This window comes from Equus quagga, chromosome 15 (assembly GCF_021613505.1).
Source record: "Equus quagga isolate Etosha38 chromosome 15, UCLA_HA_Equagga_1.0, whole genome shotgun sequence".
Classification (NCBI taxonomy): domain Eukaryota; kingdom Metazoa; phylum Chordata; class Mammalia; order Perissodactyla; family Equidae; genus Equus; species Equus quagga.
In genome coordinates this window covers 10,593,094-10,614,218 of record NC_060281.1, presented here as the reverse complement: position 1 = coordinate 10,614,218, position 21,125 = coordinate 10,593,094, and the positions used below count along the sequence as shown (strand labels likewise).

Sequence of the window (21,125 nt, the reverse complement as noted above, 5' to 3'; positions counted from 1 at the left end):
TCATTATCCTGACATCAGCATCTCCTTACCCCTGCAGGGATCATTTTTCACTAAGAACTCATCAAGTGCCATCCATCCGCCTCCGACACGGACCATCACGGTACTTCGCAGGATTCGAACAAGTCGCAGTTGCTGAGAGTCTCCAAACTGTGAAGATGAAGAAACAAGAGCCTCTAGTTGTCAGAAGGGAGAGCAGAGGGATGCTGCGGTAAAGGATGACGTGCAACCCGCAGCAGCGGAAGCAACCAACTTTAACCTCTTGCTTAGTTCACAGCCATTAGTAAAATCTCAGAAAAAGGGGTTTGTAATGATCTGCGTTAGACAGCTGCATGCTCATTTAGCCCAAAGGAAATAGTTTGAAAAAAAGACAACGAAGGTTATCACGCATAATACTGAAGCTCTCTCCTAAAAATGATTTTTCTTTCTTCTGACAGAAACAACATTAGTGAGGCAGTAATTGAAAAATGTTTCTAGAAACTAAACACAGCCATGAAAAGAAGCCCTGGCCCACTTGTCCAGGGTTTACACAAAATAAGATGATCCTAAAGAAAATTTAATTAACTCTGATTTTTCTTCATTAAAACTTCCTTTTATACTAAAACTGTTTTCCGCTGAAATCTGTGGGAGAAATCTTCAGAAACTCATTTTTTCTCTAAGAACAGTTTTGGCTTAGGGAGATGAAGTAGTAAGTGAACTTGACCAATAAAACTTTCACAGTGAAATAAATTTCTGTGTCACTAATAATCTGGTAAACCAATTCGTTAAGGGCTGGATTAAGGTGCCATTTTGGATTGCTGTAATAGCAGATAGAACAGGCACTGCCAGATTTTTATGGATACAGCTTTCTCTTAAAGCTGTCTGAAGCATACTCGCTGACGTTCAGAAGCAATTGTCTTTTTCTTGCCCTTTCAATGGATCTCCAATCATCTGGACAGGTTCTAAATTCTGCAAGTCCTGGATAAATGTCTAGATTACAGATAGTTTCTGAACATAAAGTTTATTTGTTGTGAAAGCCCATGAGAAATGATTTTATGCTTTTAAATCATTTCTAATAGGCTCACGTCCAATTTATAAAAACCACCAGGCTGAATTTCGTGGTTGCCAACCCAGCAGATACCACAGCAAGATGAACAGTCAATTAAACACCAACAGCATCTTTTCAAGGCAGGTAAGACACAATTGTGACTTTGATTATTTGTCTGGGTTCATGACGGATAAACAGAAAACTAAGTAGAAACAATGTGCTACTTTTCATAGGTTTTAACACTGAGTTTTGGGGAGAGAACCCTAAAACACAGCCAACCATTCAAGACCCTGAAACTCAGAAGGACCTATAAAGCATGTAAAATGCACCAGCAGGAACTCATGCGTTTTACATCAAACCTTTTTATATTGCTATTTCCAAGTCCATTTTTAAGCCTTGAGATTTAAACTTTCCTATAATTGAACCTGTTCCTAAAATGTAAATTAAAATTTAAAAATCAAAATATGTATTTATTTTGTTAGAAAAAAATTGGTGCTGCTAATAAGCAAAGGGAAAGGAGGGGATTTAAAGAAAATTACCCTTAAGGAACCAGATAATTAGAAAAAACACTTTTAGTCCAAGAATATGTTCAAAACAAAAGTTTAAAGACAAAACTAAAGTATACTATAGAGATGATATTTCAATTCTAACAAATAGGAATGATTTTAAATTTTATTTTGCTACAACTAGGATATACAACTATGTGCTGGGGCTTTGGAGAGGGTGAAAAAAATGAAGAGGAAGAGTGGCAGCAGACGTTAGCTCAGGGCCAATCTTCCTCACCAAAAAAGCATTAAAAAAATTATTTTGAGAAGACATTCTCTAGACAACTAACACTGTCTTCAGAATTGCCTAATTTTCCCAAGAGCTAAACTAAGAGACAAGAAAAACAGACTAATGTTGTTCTTTGTGCTTTCAGTGAATAAAACCTTTTGAGGTGAGTACTTCATCCCTTCTACAAATAAAAGATGCTATCCCAATTGATGACTCAGAAAATAACAAGAATGGAAAAGTAACTTTTTATGTATTATAAGTAATGGAAGTAACTGAAAATTTCTATTCAAAAAAATTATGTGCTTGAAATAAATGGGGATAATAGGTAATTTGAAACTTAAGATGTAACATGGCTTAAAATCTCAGCGGAAGAGGCCAACATCTAGTGTGACATGGTCAGGTTCTATAAACAGCACAGTTCTTTCCAAAAGCATACAGTAAAAAACTTTTCTCCTTGTTTAAATCAAAACACAATTTTTCTTGTCTTTAGTTCTAGAATTCTGATCGTGAGGCAGTGCCACTGGACAGTTTACGTGGCCTTTTAAACGTGAGGTCAAAATGGCATGAAGTGTGACTTTAAGATGTCACGTAAATTAAAAGAGAGAAATTTCCACAAAAAGAATGACATCATTTAAAACCTCCAGAGTTAAAACTTCCACCCAGAGGATGCAAAGCCCTAAATCAAGGACTTAGGACAAATGGACAACAGCGGCTTTGGAAAGAACACGTTACTTGTGGCTGAGTGCCACGGGCACCTCTCACTGCTCTGTCTTCCCATGTCATCACTTGACGCTGATCCTTCTCTAGCTGCCATATACCACACACCCTCACAGGTTATTAGCAATGAGACTAGATAGAGATGTGTAGGGAATCAGATTTGTGTTCCAATGAGCACTTGCATAAAACATATGCAAACAGTAACATTAAAAATGGGATCTGAAAATGGCATTTGTCATACTGTAACCAGCCAAGCTACAGTTCATTATCTGGTTTGCTTAAAGGTAATCTCCTCATTTGAGACACAAGGCAAAAAGGAATCCTGGATGAAGGACCCTTATAGCGTTTACAGAAACACCACGCCAACCAACAATGTAGTAGCTAGGGAGACAGCACGGGAAAGATTGGCCATGGCAAGCTTTAATGATTATGAATTAAAGTTAAAAAAAAATCATTGGGAACTTGAGAATACATTCCACTGGTTTATACCTGATTTCCCAGGAAGAACTGATGAAAAAAAATGAAAAATGGAAGAAAGACACAATTAGTTCAACAAGAAACTCTATGGCTCTAGAACACACACACAGACTCTCACACTCTGGGCTTCTGGATATAGTATCTAGTTTAGAGATGTGCAAGTACCCACCTGTCCCAAATTCAAACCAAATATCAGAAAATTTTCTATATAAATTTTTTTTGAAAATCTTTGGGCTTCAAATTTAGTTAAAAATTTGAATAGGCGCATGAATATTTTTCAATGTAGAAATGCAAAAAAAAAAAAAAAAAGAAGAAGAATGTTCCATTTGTAAGCAACATATTGTATTAGGGAGACTCAGCACATTTCCTATCTAGCTACTACATACAAGAGATGCTCCAAAAAAGAGAAAAACGATAGAGAAAGAGTGACAAAGTTACACTGGTCTTCAAGTAATTGTTTCAAAGAAGGTGAACCAAGTTACTAAGATTTTGAATAAAAGGAAAAATTACTGGACAAACAGAAAACATTGCCTCTTTCTCATATTTACAAAAATTAGTCAACATTTTTAACTTCATAGTTCTGGCTTGGAATAGATCTGCTATTGGAAATGTCAAAACTTAACTCTAGCCATAATAAAATATACTAGGAAGTAATACGAATCAACCTAAATATATAAGATGCATTTTCCTGTGAATATTTTTCTCCTTAAAAGTAATATACATGTTGTGTATGTCAAAGATATGTCCTCATATACAAAATGCAGGCTATTTTTATATAAATTAAAATGACAAGTTGGAATTTCACATACCATTAAATTTTCATATGCGGTAAAAATAAATAATTAGCACTCCTGGAAAACAATGCAGATCAAATTGCATACAAATTTCAATTGTTATCCTTTAAAATTTGGAAATATAAAGTTGTTCTGAAAACTTACCCTGTATTTGTTATCTCCAATCTGTTCAACTTGAAATCGTTTTGCACATTTACACTTAGCTACCTGCCTTGTCACCTGCCAAAAACAATGATGAAATAGCCACTTTAATGTTACTATCACACAGTGGAATCCTTAAAACCTTGACACAACTACTAAATACGAAAATAAAAAAATGACTGCATGAATTGTGCATGCTATCGGGCAGAACACACTATTATGGCTGTAGGCGCCAGAAAGATGATGAGTACCTCATCTTCGATTTTGTCGGCATCAGTGATGGGTTTATATGCATCTTTATTTGGGTGAAGGGCTGCTACAAATTCATAGTAGTCAATATAGCCATCGCCGTCTCTGTCAAAGATGTCTGCAACTGCACTCATCTCCAGGCGACTGGTCGGGAACTCTAAAGTTTTCAAAACAATAATTGACAAATTTGTAACGTATTGAAAGCGTTCACTGTAATGATCTGATACACTGTGAAAGGACTCCTCTCATCTAGCTAACTAACATCTGTCAACTGACACTTTTATCCTTTTCTTCCCCCTTTTTTTGTGAGAACATTTCACTTCTCCTCTCTCAGCAAATTTCAATTATACACCCAGTGTCATCAACTATAGTCACCCTGTTTTACATAAGATCCTCAGGCCTTCTTCATCTTATAGCTCCACGTTGGTACCCTTTTACCAGCCTCTCCTTATTTCCCCCATCCCAGCCCCTGGCAACCAATTTTCTACTCTCTGTTTCTGTGAGTTTGACTTTGTATTTAGATTCCACATAGAAGTTCAGTATAAGCCATATTACATTCCTTATGAAAGTGTCTAAGACCTGCTACTTACAATAAAATACTACAAAAAGGTTTAAAGTCTCTTAAAAAAAAAAGTAAGTAGCCTAACTTGTTAATTCTGCCTCAAGACATTCTCAAGTGTACATTTTAATTAATGTGGCTGGTTAAATTATTAGGGTCATCAAATATATTAAAATTCTTTAAAAAATTGATTTACATCATAACAAATGAAACTGCTATATCTGTGACTTAACTTTCATTACTACTAGGGTGAATCTTTTGAAATGGCTGTTTTTCTAGGTTGAAAAATTGTTTAATATTGGCAAATTTCATATGGTTCAATTAGTACTTTACTTAAGGAATAGATTAATTTTATATATATGAATTCATATATATTCATATACAAAATTTACTTTACAAATGACTTCCAGTAACATCTGCCAGAGAAATCATATCCACATGACTGAACCATCAAACAAGAAGGTGACACATAAGAATTTTTACGGCGTTCTAATTTCCTACTAATGACAACCTTAGATCAGAATGTGAATTAGAACCAAAAAGAAAGAGACTGACTCACATTTACTGACTTCCTATTGTATGCCGGGCAACACCAACAATCTAAGAATCAAATATTATTAACTTTATCATTCTAGTGAAGACACGGATTCATGGAGTGAGGGAATATATCTGTGGTCACACAATTAATTAGTAATTGTGCCTGACTCCAAAGCCAAAAATTCTACCAGGGACACTTTTTTTTTGAGTGGTGACTTCACAGCCAAGTTTAAGGGCAATGATTTATTGGTAAGACAAGTTTACTGGCCCCACAATTTAAACTGTGCTTATTTTTTTTTAAATTACATCAATTACAATCACCTCTCTCGAGACTTACTTGAGGAAAGAATTCCATCGATAAATTCTTGTCGGGTTATCTTCCCATCCTGATCTTTATCAATTCTCCTGAAGAAGTCCATCACTCGGGATTTCTTGTGATTCATCCATCGCATGTATTTTTTGCGCCAGATATCGAAATCAAAGTTAGCAAATTCCCTCAGCTGAAAAGGGCAAAGAGTATCTTGGTTGAGTTAATGCTGTGCTCGAACTGTATCTTGTACTACGTGAATCACGTTATTTTTAATGATCCTCTAGATAATACACATATCTTCCCCACTTCAAAGAAAAGTATGATCCTGCAAAGGAGACTCAGAAACATTTTGCTGTAAAGTTTATTTCACTACTGTCACCGTTTTTTCTTTACAAATGGAGGAAACAAATAAAACTCCTCAAAAAGTCAAACTTAAAATCTGGGATAACGCCAAAATCATACAGGTGGTCTGCCCCCAAGTAACACCACTAGTAAGTTCTCTCCCCCTGGGCAGAGGCCCAGCTCCACAGCACTCACCCTTGCTCTCTCTGCTATTTGCCACTTTAACTCTCCTAGACATCTAAAATTCTCCCAATTTCAGAACCTGAAACTCTAAATCTGAGATCAGAGAACATATATAATTAAAATATCTGAATTATAAATGGTTATATTTGCCAGGTCATACCACCAAGGAAACATATGTCCAGCCAGATCTTTTCTTAAGGAGTCAGCTTCTGATTATATTAAATCACATTAGTTTTTTACTTTATTGATTTCTTAAATCCAAGTCCCATATATCAGGTTTTCTTTTTTTCCCACAAAAATCTACATACTTTTGGTATTAATTTTAGAAATGATAATATACACTCAAGTAGCATGAGTTTGCTTATCTATTATCAGGAAAGTTGAAAAATCAACATTTTGGCAATGTGCTATGGTAAATGAGGGTGAATGGCCATATCGTGTGGAATATATGAGTTTTCTGACCTCCTCTAGTCTGTCCAAGGCGTCATTAAGCTTCCTCCTTCTTTCCAATGCGAGGAGCCAGACTTGCTGCCATTTGCTCACCAATAAGTTGACCCTGGGATTCTTGGTTTCGATTTGTGTCTGTGATCCAGAGGGATATAAGCTTGATGCTGGGAAGCGTTTTCCTGTCAAAACACAACTTTAGTTAGGATGGCAGTTTGCAGGGTTCTGAAATATGTTAAGGCTTGGCCTTTATTGTTCCTGGCTAAGGCTGAATCAATTTAATTACTGGGTATTACAAACAGAAATATCCTTTTTAGATGACGCATAAGGCCAAGGTTCAAATCTGTTTTAATTATTAAGGATCACATACTCTTCATATAAATTAGAGAAATATATCTTGACAGGGGCATTTAAATACTGGAAAGCTCTCTCAATAAATTTATGCTTAAAATATTTTCCAGCTTAAAATCCGTGCCATTTCAGTGACAATGAAGTACCTTGTGATCCTCTTCTTTGTTAAGGTATGATAAAAGAAATCTCTCAGGGCAGTGAGAGTATCTGACAATCAGTCACAGAAAACCCAGCTGTCCTTCTTAGAGGATAAGGCTAAAGGAGGGCAGGTGAGGGCAGGATACTGGGCATTCAGGAGAGTCAGAGCAAGATACTTTACAAATTCCAACCAAACATGGAAGTGTGCAGCTTTCACCCAAGTCCATTTTCCACTGAGCTTGTGTTTCCTGTGCATAGTCTTATACCCCAACTTACCACCTTATTAAAGTTCTCTCCCTCTTTCTGGCTATTTTTCACAAGTTTTTATAACTTCACAGAACAATTATCTCAATGCATTTTCCTCATCTAACTAAATGGTTTAATGTGATCTAGAAAAATTATTGGCTTAAGGTTATATAGGAAGTTAGTGTCCAAGCTGGGATGTGCCCACAATTCCTAACTCCCATAGGGCTATATAAAAATATCAGTGGCTAATATTTATTGAGCCTTTGACTATATGCCAGGAAGTATGCTAAGCACTTCATACACATTAGCTCATTTAATCCTCCCCACAGTCCAATGAAGTTATAATTACCCCCTTTTACGGATGAGGAAATTGGGGCTCAGAGAGAGTTTAAGTAACTTGCCCAAGATTATGTTTCCCGGTTGGTAAGATAGCCAAGGAATCTGTCTCCGGATTTCTTAACTACTTTGTTACCTTGCTTCCTTGTGCAATATAGTAACTACAATAGATCTGGAACCATTTTTTTTATGAAGGCACCATTCAGAAATACACAAAATGTATGATATAAATTGTGCTTCTTTTAAATCTTCTCCATGCTAGCTATTATTGTTTTTAATAACATTCAGTTGGGTCAAGGTCACCTGAGAAGTAAGTAAATAGAGCCTGAAGTCATATGAACATGGGCAGAATTTATCAGATTGCTGGTCACTAATGGACAGTTAGGTCATGAACTTTATCCAGGTCATCATCATTTCTGTTATATTTCACTTTAAGGTTATTTATATAATAGAAGCAAAATGAGACAATTCAAAGGGGGGTGGGGGGTGATGATTTCTGCTCCTGTTGCAAATTTTTCCAATTGCTTATTTTTCAATAAGTTGCTCCAAAACTTGAGCCTGTGTATTCTTTCAAGAAAACCTTTTATGATAAAGAGCTCATGTTGAATCACCAATTGCTCCAAAATTTCAAACAATAACTCAAAAAAAAACTAACTTCCTTGCTTAACCATCTCCATTTTAAAGAAATTGGCTACTGCTTACTTCCTGCTCGTCCCTTATCCAAGACTGGAATGTGGGACTGTAAGGAGGAAGGGTCGGCTGCTCTCCTTTTATAGGTCTTGGTAACTTTGTCCACATCAGGTTGTTTTCTGGTCATTTCCTCCATGAAGGTCTGAAATGAAAGAAATGATGTCAATTAAATACAAGTATACCAGAGAAAACCATCTTTAGAAATGAACTAAAAACAAGATAAAAGGACTATGCTATTATTTCTGAAAGAAAAAAATAAACTATCATGTTTTATGTTTGGGGGGTGGAATCTAAAACGTTATAGCTGCTAAGTAATTACAGCTTTATGAAAGCAAAGTGTTTTAGTTTGAATACCAGACATGGGAGCAGCTATGTGAATAATATAACCTGTCTGTGCACCAACCAGGATCAAGCTTTCAAGTGCTTCCTGAAGAATCTTAAAGTGAGCATTTGTCTGCTAAGCAATTAGTTAACTGGAGTGGTTCCTAGGACTTTTCTGTGGCACATTTCACCGACATATTTGAAATATTTAAGATGACTTTGACATACAGTGACATAAAGCATCCATGCTAAATGTGGATATATTTTCAATATTCCTGTCAATAAATATACTCTGCCAAAGAGGGTAAAAGCTATTCAGGTTAAAGTTTATATTCCTATCTTTAAGTTTATATGAATAACTTTCCACGTCTTATCTCATCTCTTTAGGCTTATCATTATTGTTTACTAGGTATCCCAAATCTGGAATATGTGGCAAAGGCAGAGACGGTGGTGAAAAATGATGGAGAAAGGAGGAGGAGGCAGACAAGAAGGAAAAGCGAAGGAACACATTTTTGGACTATTTGTCACGTTGGAGGACTCTGATCACAGAGAACATGGCCTGAGACACTTCAGGGCCATCACAGACATCGATATCTCATACTTTTATTAAAATATAACAGCAATGTTAACTGCTTAACCAACTGAGCTGATGCAATGTCCCTGTGTAAATGTATATCAAACAAACTGACAAGCACACACACAAATCAGACTCAGTGCGACTGATGCCCGTCACTTCAGAGTTTACAACAGGGAGAATATAAAGGAGAAGTAATTTTTTTTGAGCAAGACGACATGTTCCCTTGTAGATATGATGTATTTGAAATACTGACAGTCATCTTGGGCGACGGTTAGCAGCAGATAGTAAAACGTGCAAACATGGAGCCATACAAGGGAGGGTGAGATCACCGAGAAAGGGCGGAACGGAAGGAGTGGAGAGCTGAGGATAAGACGGAGGGAGAGCTGACATTTAGAAAGCAAGAGGTGGGGCAGGAGCCAATCTGAGCCAGCGCCACATGTGTATAACTTCGCAGAGGCCAAAAAGGCAAGAGTTTTGGGAAGGTCACAGAGGGAGAGGGGAGACGATCAGAATTAAGTGACTGTGAAGAGAGAAGTTTCAGGGCAGGGGTAGAATTATGAAACCCAGCTGGAAGGCGTTGAGGAGTGCACGTGAGGACGTGAGAGGAACAAGCACAAAGCGATCTTTTGAGAAGTACGGCACGAAAATATCGAGAAGACAGGGTTCGGATGATCCCTATTTTACCTGGTGTTCCGCAATGAGGGCTTTCACCTCTTCAATCTCCTGGGGGATGACTTCTTTATCCTTCTCACTGAGCGTGGTTTCAGCCCACTGCAACCAAGCCAGCAAAGCTTCCAGCAATTCCTGTTTCGCAATGAGCCCAGCCAGAGCACTCGCTAGTCTCTGCTGATGTTGCTTCGCCCAGGCCAGCACCTGTGGGAGAAACAGAAATTTCACTGAATTTCTTCCATCTTAGTGAATAATTTAACTGATGTAAAATACAGAAAAGTTAAATGCAAATTAGGATCATCCTGGGCTAGACCCATAACACTTCTGGTCTCTCTAGATCCCGTCAGTGGTACTAAGACCCAGCTTGTATACAGGAGCCCCCTAGGGTGTTTGCCACCTTCAGAAGTTGAGGACATCAATCACGCAGGCTTTCTTTTGCTTTCTAAGTTAAATTCAAATATGCATTTTCTGAAAGATCAAGTATGCTTAATCCATGCAGCACCGAGTAGAAATAAAAACAGCTAAGATCTTACAGACAGAATTAACTCACTTTGTGCATGCAATTCATTCCACAAGCATATACCACTCTGAAATACCATTTAACTGCCGGATTAGTCAACAGATACAATGTGGAAGTGGGACAAAAAGTTATACAGTGAACCAAACATTTGCCTTTTCACGTTTCAGGGACATAGCTGCAACATGCCCTTAATGTTTTAAAGAAAAGTGGATTGCAGAGACAGGTAATACACACAGGAAGGGTATTTGAAGGGACGCTTCTCTCTGCAGAGGCCACATGTTTGCATGGCCATAAGTGCATCTTAAGTGCTGACATTTCTACACCCACCCGGCCCCTGACTCTCAAAGCCACTGCTGCACTGAAGATCATCTGAGAGACACTGACCTCCTCAAACCTGGCCCGGATGATTGTGATCCAGTGCTTAATGGTGGTGATGGAGTCAGGGTGGCAGATGGCCAAAACGGCATCCCCCATGCTGGTGGCTTTATTGAGTGCAGCTCGTTTTTCTTCCAGTTTCTTCATGAATTCCTACAGCAGAAAGAGAGACTTCAATTAGCTGTTGGCACTGGCTGAAAACAAAACTCCCTGACGTTCATCTGACTGTCAGCGTTAAACAAATAAACAAGAACCTCTGTTGGTTTATTCACAGCTGGAAATAATCCACTAATTGGGGAACTAAGAGGGGAGAAGGAACAAAAATAGAAAACAAAGTACTTTCTAACATGTATCTCAAAATACAAGTATAGGATAATCTCTCGTGCTTTACAAAATATGTTCTGCAAAACACACACTCCCCTAAATTTGGATATATTATAACTATAATGGAGAATAGGATTGGGAGAGACAGTAATACCAGAGATAGAAATAATATTGATTGCAAAACAAAACTGTTCTAACAATTAAGACAAGGAGGTTAGTACTTAAAATAGCATTATCTGTGCCAAGAATGATAGGAATATGTACTAAAAAGGTGCCAAGGAAGACAGAAGGCTGGGCAAGGAGCTGTAAATATTTGGGGGTGTGGGATATAGAGCCCAAAGGTCCAGGCAGGAAGGAGTTAGGGGGAGGTTGGAGGTAGTGGGCCAACAGCGGGCCAGCCTATGTGAGAATGGTCCCTTTCAAAAGCCAACAAGAGCCATTCTCTGCCCTGGCAGGATAAGTAAGTCTCTACAGGCTTCAAGTCAACCTTTTACATGACAAATGTTTCACATACATAACTGTACTGTACTTTCTACCATCACGTGGTTAAAAAATGAGGATGTTTGCCCTACCAAAGGTGACACGCTTCCAAAATCTCACACTGAATGTCAAGCATCCACTCACACCCCAATCTATCTGGACCCCCATGCTAAGAGGGATTTCTTAATCATACTGACCCGGGGTGCCAGAGGCTGCAGACATAGCTGACGTGCATGCTTCTCATGCCATGAGACCAGGGCAACCATTGGAAAACAAGGTGTGTCCCGTAATGTCCAGTGACCTTTTATTTTTAACCTCGGTGAAGCAGCTCTGTTATACACCCCCTACTCTGGCATTTTGCTATGTTTAAATAATTTGTCTACATACATATCTACTAGACGTTAAGGTCCACAAGACCAAAAGACCATATCTTACTCAATTTTGTGTCTTTGTGATTGAATAAACGCTTTTTAACCTTTTATTTGCACATTTTTACTGTTGTGGAGTCAAGCTTCAATTAATACACTCTGCTAACATGATCTACTTTTTAAATATCATGACCTACCCTTAAAAATGTTGATTTCCCCCAACAAAGACACCCTTAAATGAAAGGAAAAAAACTTTGCTAGGAAGAGAAGACCAGAGGTAAGAACAGCCGTGCCTTCCGGAGGACAGGCGGCCTGATCACGTACTTCTAATGCCTCCTACCCCTGGATGAGCCAGGTCCTGCCCAGAAGGTTGTGGCCTGACTGTCGCTGCCTTCTCTGCTCCTCCAGTCTTGTCGCAGTGCCACTGTGGTGGTTTGTGCACACGTGGGAAAGTATGCCATCTTTAGAAATTGGATTATACAGAGAAGTCTCTAGTCTAAGCGCTGAGATATTAAATTAAATATTCTGTTTTTCTTCCATTGGTGAATGTGTGAAGGGAAGCAGAAGAAATTAGAATGAATAATGTTACTGCAAAATATTATTACTAAGAATTCCTTTACAAAATTACACATAGTTTTATGCTATTTAAAAATATTTAATGATGATTTGTTATACAAACTACTACCTCTACCTGGATACCTGCTTCCTGATGTTTCTAGGGGTTTCCTGGTGCTGCTGTGAGGGCGCTGATACCACAAGTGGCCTTTTGCCCGCAGAATATTAGATATGACCCTGGGCTTCACAGGGTTACTCTGTGACCCAAACCTAAGTAAGTCAGTGGAACTCAATGCTGGCTGATGGTCAGCCTACAGTAACATAATATAAACTAGATTTTCAAAATATTGAACTGAATCAAAAATTTACAATAAGCGATGTGATTTTCCTACTCTCACATTCTAGCTTCAACTTTAAACAGTCTAATGGAGCATTTCATTCTTGCCGATAATGTTATACTTGCTTCACTTTTATTAATGGCAAGGCACTATTTCACTGCTATAGGTTAGGCAACCCATCACTGAGAGAACATAGTAATTAAAATAAGAAGTCTCCAGAGATGATGTAATCCAAGCTACACTGGAATTAACGATGTGTTTCCAACTTGACCTTGAAAGACGAGGTTATTCAGTGGTGTTAAACAGATCTGCTAAAGTTAATAGTAAATCCTGACGTCAACACTACACTGAGTCTTAGCGCTGCACATGCCTGACTTTTAGGGTCAAAGGATAAAAAGACATCTGTTACAAGCTATCTGGACCACTTTCTTAAAGGATTTTCTCAGTTCTATGCCTTGCCACAGGAAAAACCTTGACCTGAAAACTCAATGGCTAGATTTTTACTTGGCTAATTATTCAATAGTGTCTACTTTTTAAATTCATTTTTTAACTTATAATTTATACAATTGGTTACTTCTCAAAAGAATTTAAGGTGGCTCTTGATTAAAAACAGAATTAGCAGAGGGTTAAAAATAAAATTTGAAGAGCAGTTATTAAATTCCTTGCTTGTCTTGGTTACAAAGGTCAAAATTATTAATCTATAATTCTAATGTAAAATTTTATAAATGCCAAACTGCTCATTAAAGAAGCTTCACCTTTGAAATGCACATAAAAGTGCAAACTTGACCAATTTTGGTCAGAAGCAAAATACCAAATAGAAAAGTCAATGTGCTCCCGAGAGATAGGAAACAGAGGGACTAATTTTAGACTAACCAACTTCTTTATAAAGAAAACATAAAAACATAGCTCCACATACTTGTGTGTAGGTGCACGGGAACCCAAGCAGGTAAGCAAGGAGGATACAGGGCAAACTCTCAAATGTACCAGATCTTTAATTACTTCTCAGCAAGGAAAATATTCATGCAGTTGATATCTGCAATCATAAGACTATTTTCTCTACTTTGTTTGCTTTTCTCACTTAGTTTTACTTAACATTTATATAACTCACTTTATGCTGCTCAATGAGAGTCCGAAGAGCATCCTCATCATCTGGGAGAACGCCATGGAAACGAAGGGTTTGCTCCGCCTCCGCCAGCCACTCCAAGAGGGCATGTACCACTGAATGAAACTCCTCTGCCTAAGAGTTCACACACACACCCCAAACAAGATCCCAAATACGCTTGTTAGTATAGCAGATTCTTCCTCTTAACGAAAAGTCTTAAATTTAATTATATGCATTATTCCCATTAAAAAGATAAAGATATATGGTGCTGCGTTGTACAAATGTAAGAAAACATCTAATATATGAAAAAGGCCAATATGAGGAATTATTGACCATTTAACAATCTGATTTTAGATAAATGGCAGCCCATTATACATTCAAGCTGAAAAAGTACTCAAGCAGCATTTTTATGTGATGAGTAGGAAAAAAAATCTCCCTCTGTGAGTAATTTAAATTCTTGGGGGAGGGACGTGGGTGGGAGAACCAAGGCAATGATGTTATAAAAATTTCCTTCTCCGGGGCCGGCCCCGTGTCCCAGTGGTTAAGTTCCTGCACTCCGCTTCGGCAGCCCAAGGTTTCAGTGGTTTGGATCCTGGGCACGGACCTACATACCGCTTTTCAAGCCACGCTTTGGCAGGGTCTCACATAGAAGAACTAGAAGGATCTACAAATGGGATATACAACTATGTACTTGGGGGCTTTGGGGAGAAGAAAAAAAAAGAAGATTGGCAACAGATGTTAGCTCAGGTGCCAATCCTTAAAAAAAAAAAATTTCCTTCTCCATCACCATCTTGGTTAAGAAACAAGGAGCTCCACAGTTCTGCATGAGAGCACTGTTGTCAAGGCTTCGGCACTTTTCTCACTGCACCCAGCTATAATTTACATGACACTTACCTGACGCAGTGCGGCTTCTAATCGTGTTTGCTTTGATACAGAAAGTGCGCACACGGTCTCCCAGCGAGTGCTTAACTCCTGCATCTGGACCTTGACCCAGGAGGAGTCGTCGCGGCTGCCCTCTATGAGCTCTCGGGCCGAGCGCTTCAGAGCCTGCACACTGCTGGTCCTCTTCCCCAACTCCTTTTGGAAGGCCTAAGAAGACCACATTTTTATAAAAATTAATTTTTAATTACAAACCAAAACAGTAAAACATACTGTTTGAAATACCCATGTGTACCTAACACCATGTGCAGACCCATAAGACCTACAGTGGAATGCCTCCTATTTTTCACAGAATCTTCAGAAGCTAAAGCATGACACACTGCCCCTCCCAGAGCACTGTTAACAACAAACACAGTCTTGTATGAAAGTGTTCAATCTGGTAACTTTCTCCTGTGCAAACAACCTTATTTTTTAAACGACACGTTGGATTTAAATAACGGTAGCCACCTTTCTTTATTTCAATTCTACAAAAACATGCAACAAAGTCCTTTTTTTCCTATGATTCTTTAATACGGTGTCCCAGTTCCTCTCAAATCATTAGTGTGAGTGCCAAGTGCATTATTCTTAATTAGTAAACATATCTAACTACATGACTAACAAATAACTAAGCCATCCCAGGGTACTTCGTGGGGGTCTTAGAGATAATGGCAGGGAATGCCAGAGGGAGTTGGCAGGGAGTCTTTTTTTCTATAACTTGCTTTCATCTTTCACAGCATCCTGAGTACTAACCCATAATGTCAAGTTTTATCTGTCACCTTGGAGGAAAAGTTCTTTCCTTTCCCTCCTGCCTAATTTTGATGAACTTTCATGTGCCAGGAGTTAAACTGGCTTCTTTTGGACAGAGACTTAATCCAAGAAATGAGCCCAGGGTACCACATTTCTGATCCAAGAGTCTGTATATGCAGCAAGATCTTTCAAATAACCACAATCTTACGTACAGAATAAAATTAACTTATTTTTCTAAAAAATCACCACAAATGAATATTACCAAGCACATTCTACAATTTGGGCTATACCCATGAGTTTCTATTCTGATAATCAGATCATTTGTAAAAGTGAGCGCATCAAAAACAATGCAAACAGAGTGTGATGAATCCTTTGTTGATTTTACTCTAATAGAGATAAATGAGATGTGCCTGCAGACGGACAGATGCACACACTTATGTACACACACACACACAAACACATGCACAGAAGGTACAGTGTCTAAATATTCTATTTGTGAAAGGACTAGTCCAATAGTTCTGAGTGGACTTTCCAATGTACTCTGTATACTTAAACTTCTTGAGCCTTCCAATTGTATTACTAATGCTATATGATTAATTCATTCGTGATGACCTTTAATATATAAAAAACCTGGCAAGTACCTAGGGGAGTAAATATTTAGACAGTGAGCTTACAAAAATGGCATTTATGTAAAAAGTAACATTACGCTATTCATTACTCATTGAATGAATGCCAGGGCACGGAGAAGTTTGTATTAATCATGCACAAAATATTTGTTTCAATACAGGCACAGGAACATAATTTGTAAAATTTTTAAATTTTTGTAGCCTGATCAATGTTCTTCATTTAGTCTTTTATTTTCTGTTAATATTCAAATGAACAAACTCTCTTCCATGGACCTAATAAGATAACAGAACCAGAAAAGAAGAAATAAATATGCAAAAGGACCAACTATTTAAAAAATGATAGGTAAGATCAAAATAGTATAATCAGGAAAGTATAAAGACAGCATTTTAAAATGAAATAAATTCTCTGAACTGAAAATTTATAGGAGGAAACACAACATAAATTCAAGTACAGTGCTGTAAGATATCTGTATATAAAGTTAACTCTCATACAACCATTCTACATGAGTACTGTGCCTCACGTTGTTTTCAAGGTTCTGTAAGTTGTAATACAGCATCTGATCATAGTTTAGGACCTTACACTCAGTATCAGCCAGACATCTTGAATATTACCTTTGATCTGCACAACAGTTTAACATAGATTGCAAGGAAACCAACTTTCTTGCAGTCATACTCAAATCTCTCGCAGTGTATGCTGTTGTCTCACAGACTGCTATAGTTCAAGAGGCAAGGTTAAAACAGTTTTTAGAGAAAGAAAGCAGCTGTTCAGGAACCCCACAGATCACGTCACAAATCTACACAGTTATGCACGGGCCTAGGTTCAGGTCCCTGAACAAATGATTTTAAATTATACTACATAACTATTTAAATGAACAACAAAAGATACTAAGACATTCTTGAAACATGTTTTAAAGCACCAGAGAATGAAATCACTTCCCAGATTCTAAAGGTTTTAGATCTGGGAAATTTAAAAACAAAAGTATTGCTACTAAAGTAATTTTCCTGCCTCGCTTTGCAAGTTGGCTTCCTCGTTCTGCTCAGATGTGCACGTGTTTCAATACTGAAGAATGTTATGTAGTATGACACACAATCCCTAGATTGTAAAAGGTAAAGTAAGTGGTTATAGACCCCTCGATAGTCAGAATAATCAACAAGAGAAAATGTCCCAGATAACAATACCTTGTGATTATCGATCAGATTCATCACTAAATCAATGTCTCCATGGACAGGCTGGTCTTCTGCCAGCTGGGGTTCAACTCTATACAGCCAATCAATGAGGGCCTGCAGGGCATCTGTGAATTGTCCAGAAAATAACAGGGCTTCCTCCAGTTTGTTTTGTCTGGGGAGAAAAGGTGGAAAAATCAATCTGAGCAACCAAAAAGCCACCTTAAATGCAAACATCTAAAATTCACTCATGAAGGCTGAGCAGCACTCAAGACGAAAAACAGTATACTGGTATTCCTTGCTGTTTCTTTGCTTTCCTTAAAAAATAACAAAACTTTTCTCAGATTTTCTCTCTTATTCCTTAAAAGGCATTGGTTCCAGGAAAATTCCCTCATCATCACCTCTGGAAATCACTGACCCCTTGGTTTCTTCATAAAAATATGCCTTTTTAATTAAAAAGAATTTTTTTTAATTTATGTTTTGAATTATCATACAGTAAACTTGACTGTTTGGGGTATACGGTTCAATGAATTTTAATACATGTATAGATGCAAGTACCCACCATCATCATCAAGATACAGACTGTGGCATCATCCCAAAGATCTCCCTCACACCATCTCTTTACAGTCACAGCCTGTGCCCATCTCTAACACCTGGCATTCACAGATCTGTTTGCCATCCCTGACTTTTGGTCTTTTCCGGAATTTCATATGCATGAAATCTTATCTGACAGTATAAAAAGCACATAGCCTTTTGAGACTGGAGAAGATTTTTAAGATTTTAATATAAACTAATACTAAAAAAACCTTACTGTGAAGTTCCCCAGAATGGAATATAGTAGTCTATTTAATCTTGATACTGACAAAAGTAGTAGACTAAAGATAAATGGAAAATTTGAAAACATTTCCAAGATATCTGAACTCTTCTACTACTACTGTACTTTCTTAAATACTTAAAAATTTTGCAGTAAGTTTTGGACCTTTCTGGTTGAAGTGTAACGAGGAAGAGGGGGATTGGAAAGGGGTGGATGGAAGGTGTTAGGGAACGCCAGGTCAGATCAGTAGGACCTTGCCTACCACATGAAGAGCCTGTATTTTAGTTCCCACCCAACAGTGAGCCCCTAAAGGGTATGACACAGGGGAATGACAGGATCCCAGTTACATTTTAAAAAGACCGCCCTCGTAGTTCCGTGGACCCTGGATCATGGAGACAACAGGACAACTGGGAGACCAGTCAGAAGGCAGCTGCCTGTGGTCAGCTGTGAGATGACAGAGGCTTGAGATCACTTCTGAGTAGTTAAAAGCAAATAATAACGAACAGCAAAGCCTTCTCAGTCAAGTAGCATGTAAGTGGGGTACTAAGGACCAGCAGAGGTTCCCCAGGCAAAGGTGGTGTTTAAGGATCCTAAAATGTCCCTGCAAAGCACCCCTACAGTCTATAGAAAGAGGTCCACAAAGTAACCAAACTGCCTTAGAGACCATTTTACCTTTCCACTGATTTTCCACAGATGGTGTCCCATTTGTCTCTGAGTTCACTCAGCATGTCATCCAATTTCAGGTTGTCGTCAGCTAGGGAGGTTTTCTCCTTCAGAGAACGTCCAGTTCTGTTGGTGGTGTCATAGACAGAATGCTTGGCTCCCAGGGATTTCTGAAACTCCTATGTGTTTAACAAAAAATAATGTGCATTTCTACTTGGGACCAATACACAAATAGGTAAGAGGCATTAAAAGGGGCAACCCTAATAAACGGAGTGTAAACGCGGGAAGACACCAGCACATCACCAAGTCTGAGAGCTCAGTGCTGCACTGACGCAGGAACGCACCCGGGTAGAAGAGAATCTTTCCATTTTCAACGTGAAGGATTTATTTTTCTCAGAAGCCAGGGGGGGTCTCTCGGGTACCTACTGTCATCAAGAAAGTAATTTCAAAGCAATCTTTGTAGCTTTGAAACATTTCGAATCTTCTGTAGCTATAAACCACAAACAGTATACTGGTTACGATAAAATGGAATTGCTAATAAATTACTGAAAAACCCAAGGGTTTGGAGAGGAAAATGTAGGTAACAGTCTATGAGTAACTATGGGTCCAGTATGGTCACAGAATGACTCAATCATGTATAAATTTACTAGTTATTTTTTTTTTTGGTCAAACATTTATTGTCACACATTTTGGACATTCACAATAACGTTGCATATAACTTTATCTGAGCCAGGATGAGGGACAAATAAGAAACCCCTCTCCAGATTCCTGTTTGGACCCACTGCTCATTCTATTAACACTACTTGGGAAGCCCGCACCCTCCCCCCTCGCCTCTCTAATGCCCTACCAAAGTCCCAAAGGATCTACAGATTACTTTCCCAGTACCAAATAGCTCTATTGCTAATGTGACATCCATACTTTGCTACTTCTTACACTGTTAATCTTCATGTTTGTGTATATACTCATGTATGTGTGGGAGGGGTGAATTAAAGTCCTTCTACACAACTCAATTATAAGCTCTTCTAGAGCAGAAATATTGTGTTTGTAGGCCTCTCATTATCCTCTTATATTTTCTGTGTGTTTATCACTATGTAATAGAAAGAATGAGTCAACTGCTATCGAATATATAATCTCCAGGATGATAAGAAAGAAAAGTCAACTTAATGGGTACTTACAAGCTCATAAAATATTACGGAAAGACTAATACAGTGATTCTCAATCCTGCCAGCACATTAGAATCACTCCACATAGTAAAATGCTATGCAAATATATAAATTTCCAAAATAAGCTCAGTCACAATTACTTAATAAATTTTTATTATCTTTAGAAGCTAGACACTGTAAATGTCTTAATATGACCAAGATATTTATTTTGTCTTGTAATAAGAGGCAACTAACTCTGGAAAATTTTTAGCAATAAACACCGTTAAAATATCATGCTATTTCTGCAGTTTGTTTTCTGCAATTATTATTTTTTCATGTTATTCTAAACAGAATGTTAGCTTTAGAATCATGGTATTGACAGATTTCCTGACACAGCAGATACATAATAAATGTTATAGCTGAATACAGGATAGATGAAAACTTTTTAAAGACAAAAAGTACCCAAATGATGACTAGAAAAAGACTTCTTTTAAATTGACTTAATGAACCTTGTCTCTTTATCTCAGAGAAATGTGACTTTGGCAATAGGCAACATTAGGAAAAATAGAGAATCTAACAGGGTTCTTCGCATATTCTTATTTCTAGGCTTTTCTAACTTAAATATGCAACATATTTTCCTAAGACCACACGACGGAACATCTCTGTTCAAGTTCAAATGAGGCGTTCTATTTTGAGAAGGAGGCTCTCATTTTTCCATCAGAGGGGAAGGAAGGAAGGAAGCGGCTGCTCTCTGTCACTGTGCTGCCAATATTGGATGTGGCAGCTCACGGGCAGAGGGAGCCAGCAGAACAAGCCATTCATAAGCCCTCAATCCAGCCACGGAACAGGTGCTCAAGATGTTTCCTTCCATCATCCTAGGATCGTGACCCCCTGAGGTCAGTCAGAACCACTGATGGAAGCAACAAACCTATATGAAGATGATGGCTAGACTTTTCTGATGATGATAAACCTTCTGTCCCCCCAATTATTTTGAGCCTTTTAAAAATTATCATGTTTCAATCAATGATTTATACGTAGATGCCTAAAGTTGTAAAAGTGTTTGCAGGAACCACTCCCTTCTCCCTGCATGCTCACCCTGAGGGCTGACGA

At 38.1% G+C, this 21,125-nt stretch overlaps 1 protein-coding gene across 24 annotated transcripts in view; it reads right to left on the bottom strand.

Moving 5' to 3' along the window:
* The window catches only part of DST (dystonin), a 439,342-nt gene that overhangs the window by 7,629 nt on the left and 410,588 nt on the right, over nt 1–21,125 (bottom strand). For 20 of the 24 annotated variants that reach the window (XM_046639567.1, XM_046639575.1, XM_046639570.1 and 17 more), the window contains 13 exons: nt 18,883–19,052; nt 17,412–17,571; nt 14,836–15,030; nt 13,948–14,076; nt 10,784–10,927; nt 9,895–10,083; nt 8,325–8,454; nt 6,570–6,733; nt 5,610–5,772; nt 4,179–4,333; nt 3,931–4,005; nt 3,005–3,022; nt 30–147 (listed from right to left, as the gene is read on the bottom strand). In XM_046639567.1, coding sequence (XP_046495523.1) covers nt 30–147; nt 3,005–3,022; nt 3,931–4,005; nt 4,179–4,333; nt 5,610–5,772; nt 6,570–6,733; nt 8,325–8,454; nt 9,895–10,083; nt 10,784–10,927; nt 13,948–14,076; nt 14,836–15,030; nt 17,412–17,571; nt 18,883–19,052 — 1,810 coding nt within the window. The remainder of the gene's footprint in view (nt 1–29; nt 148–3,004; nt 3,023–3,930; nt 4,006–4,178; nt 4,334–5,609; nt 5,773–6,569; nt 6,734–8,324; nt 8,455–9,894; nt 10,084–10,783; nt 10,928–13,947; nt 14,077–14,835; nt 15,031–17,411; nt 17,572–18,882; nt 19,053–21,125) is intronic. The other 4 variants (XM_046639568.1, XM_046639574.1, XM_046639592.1 and 1 more) reach the window with 1 other exon arrangement.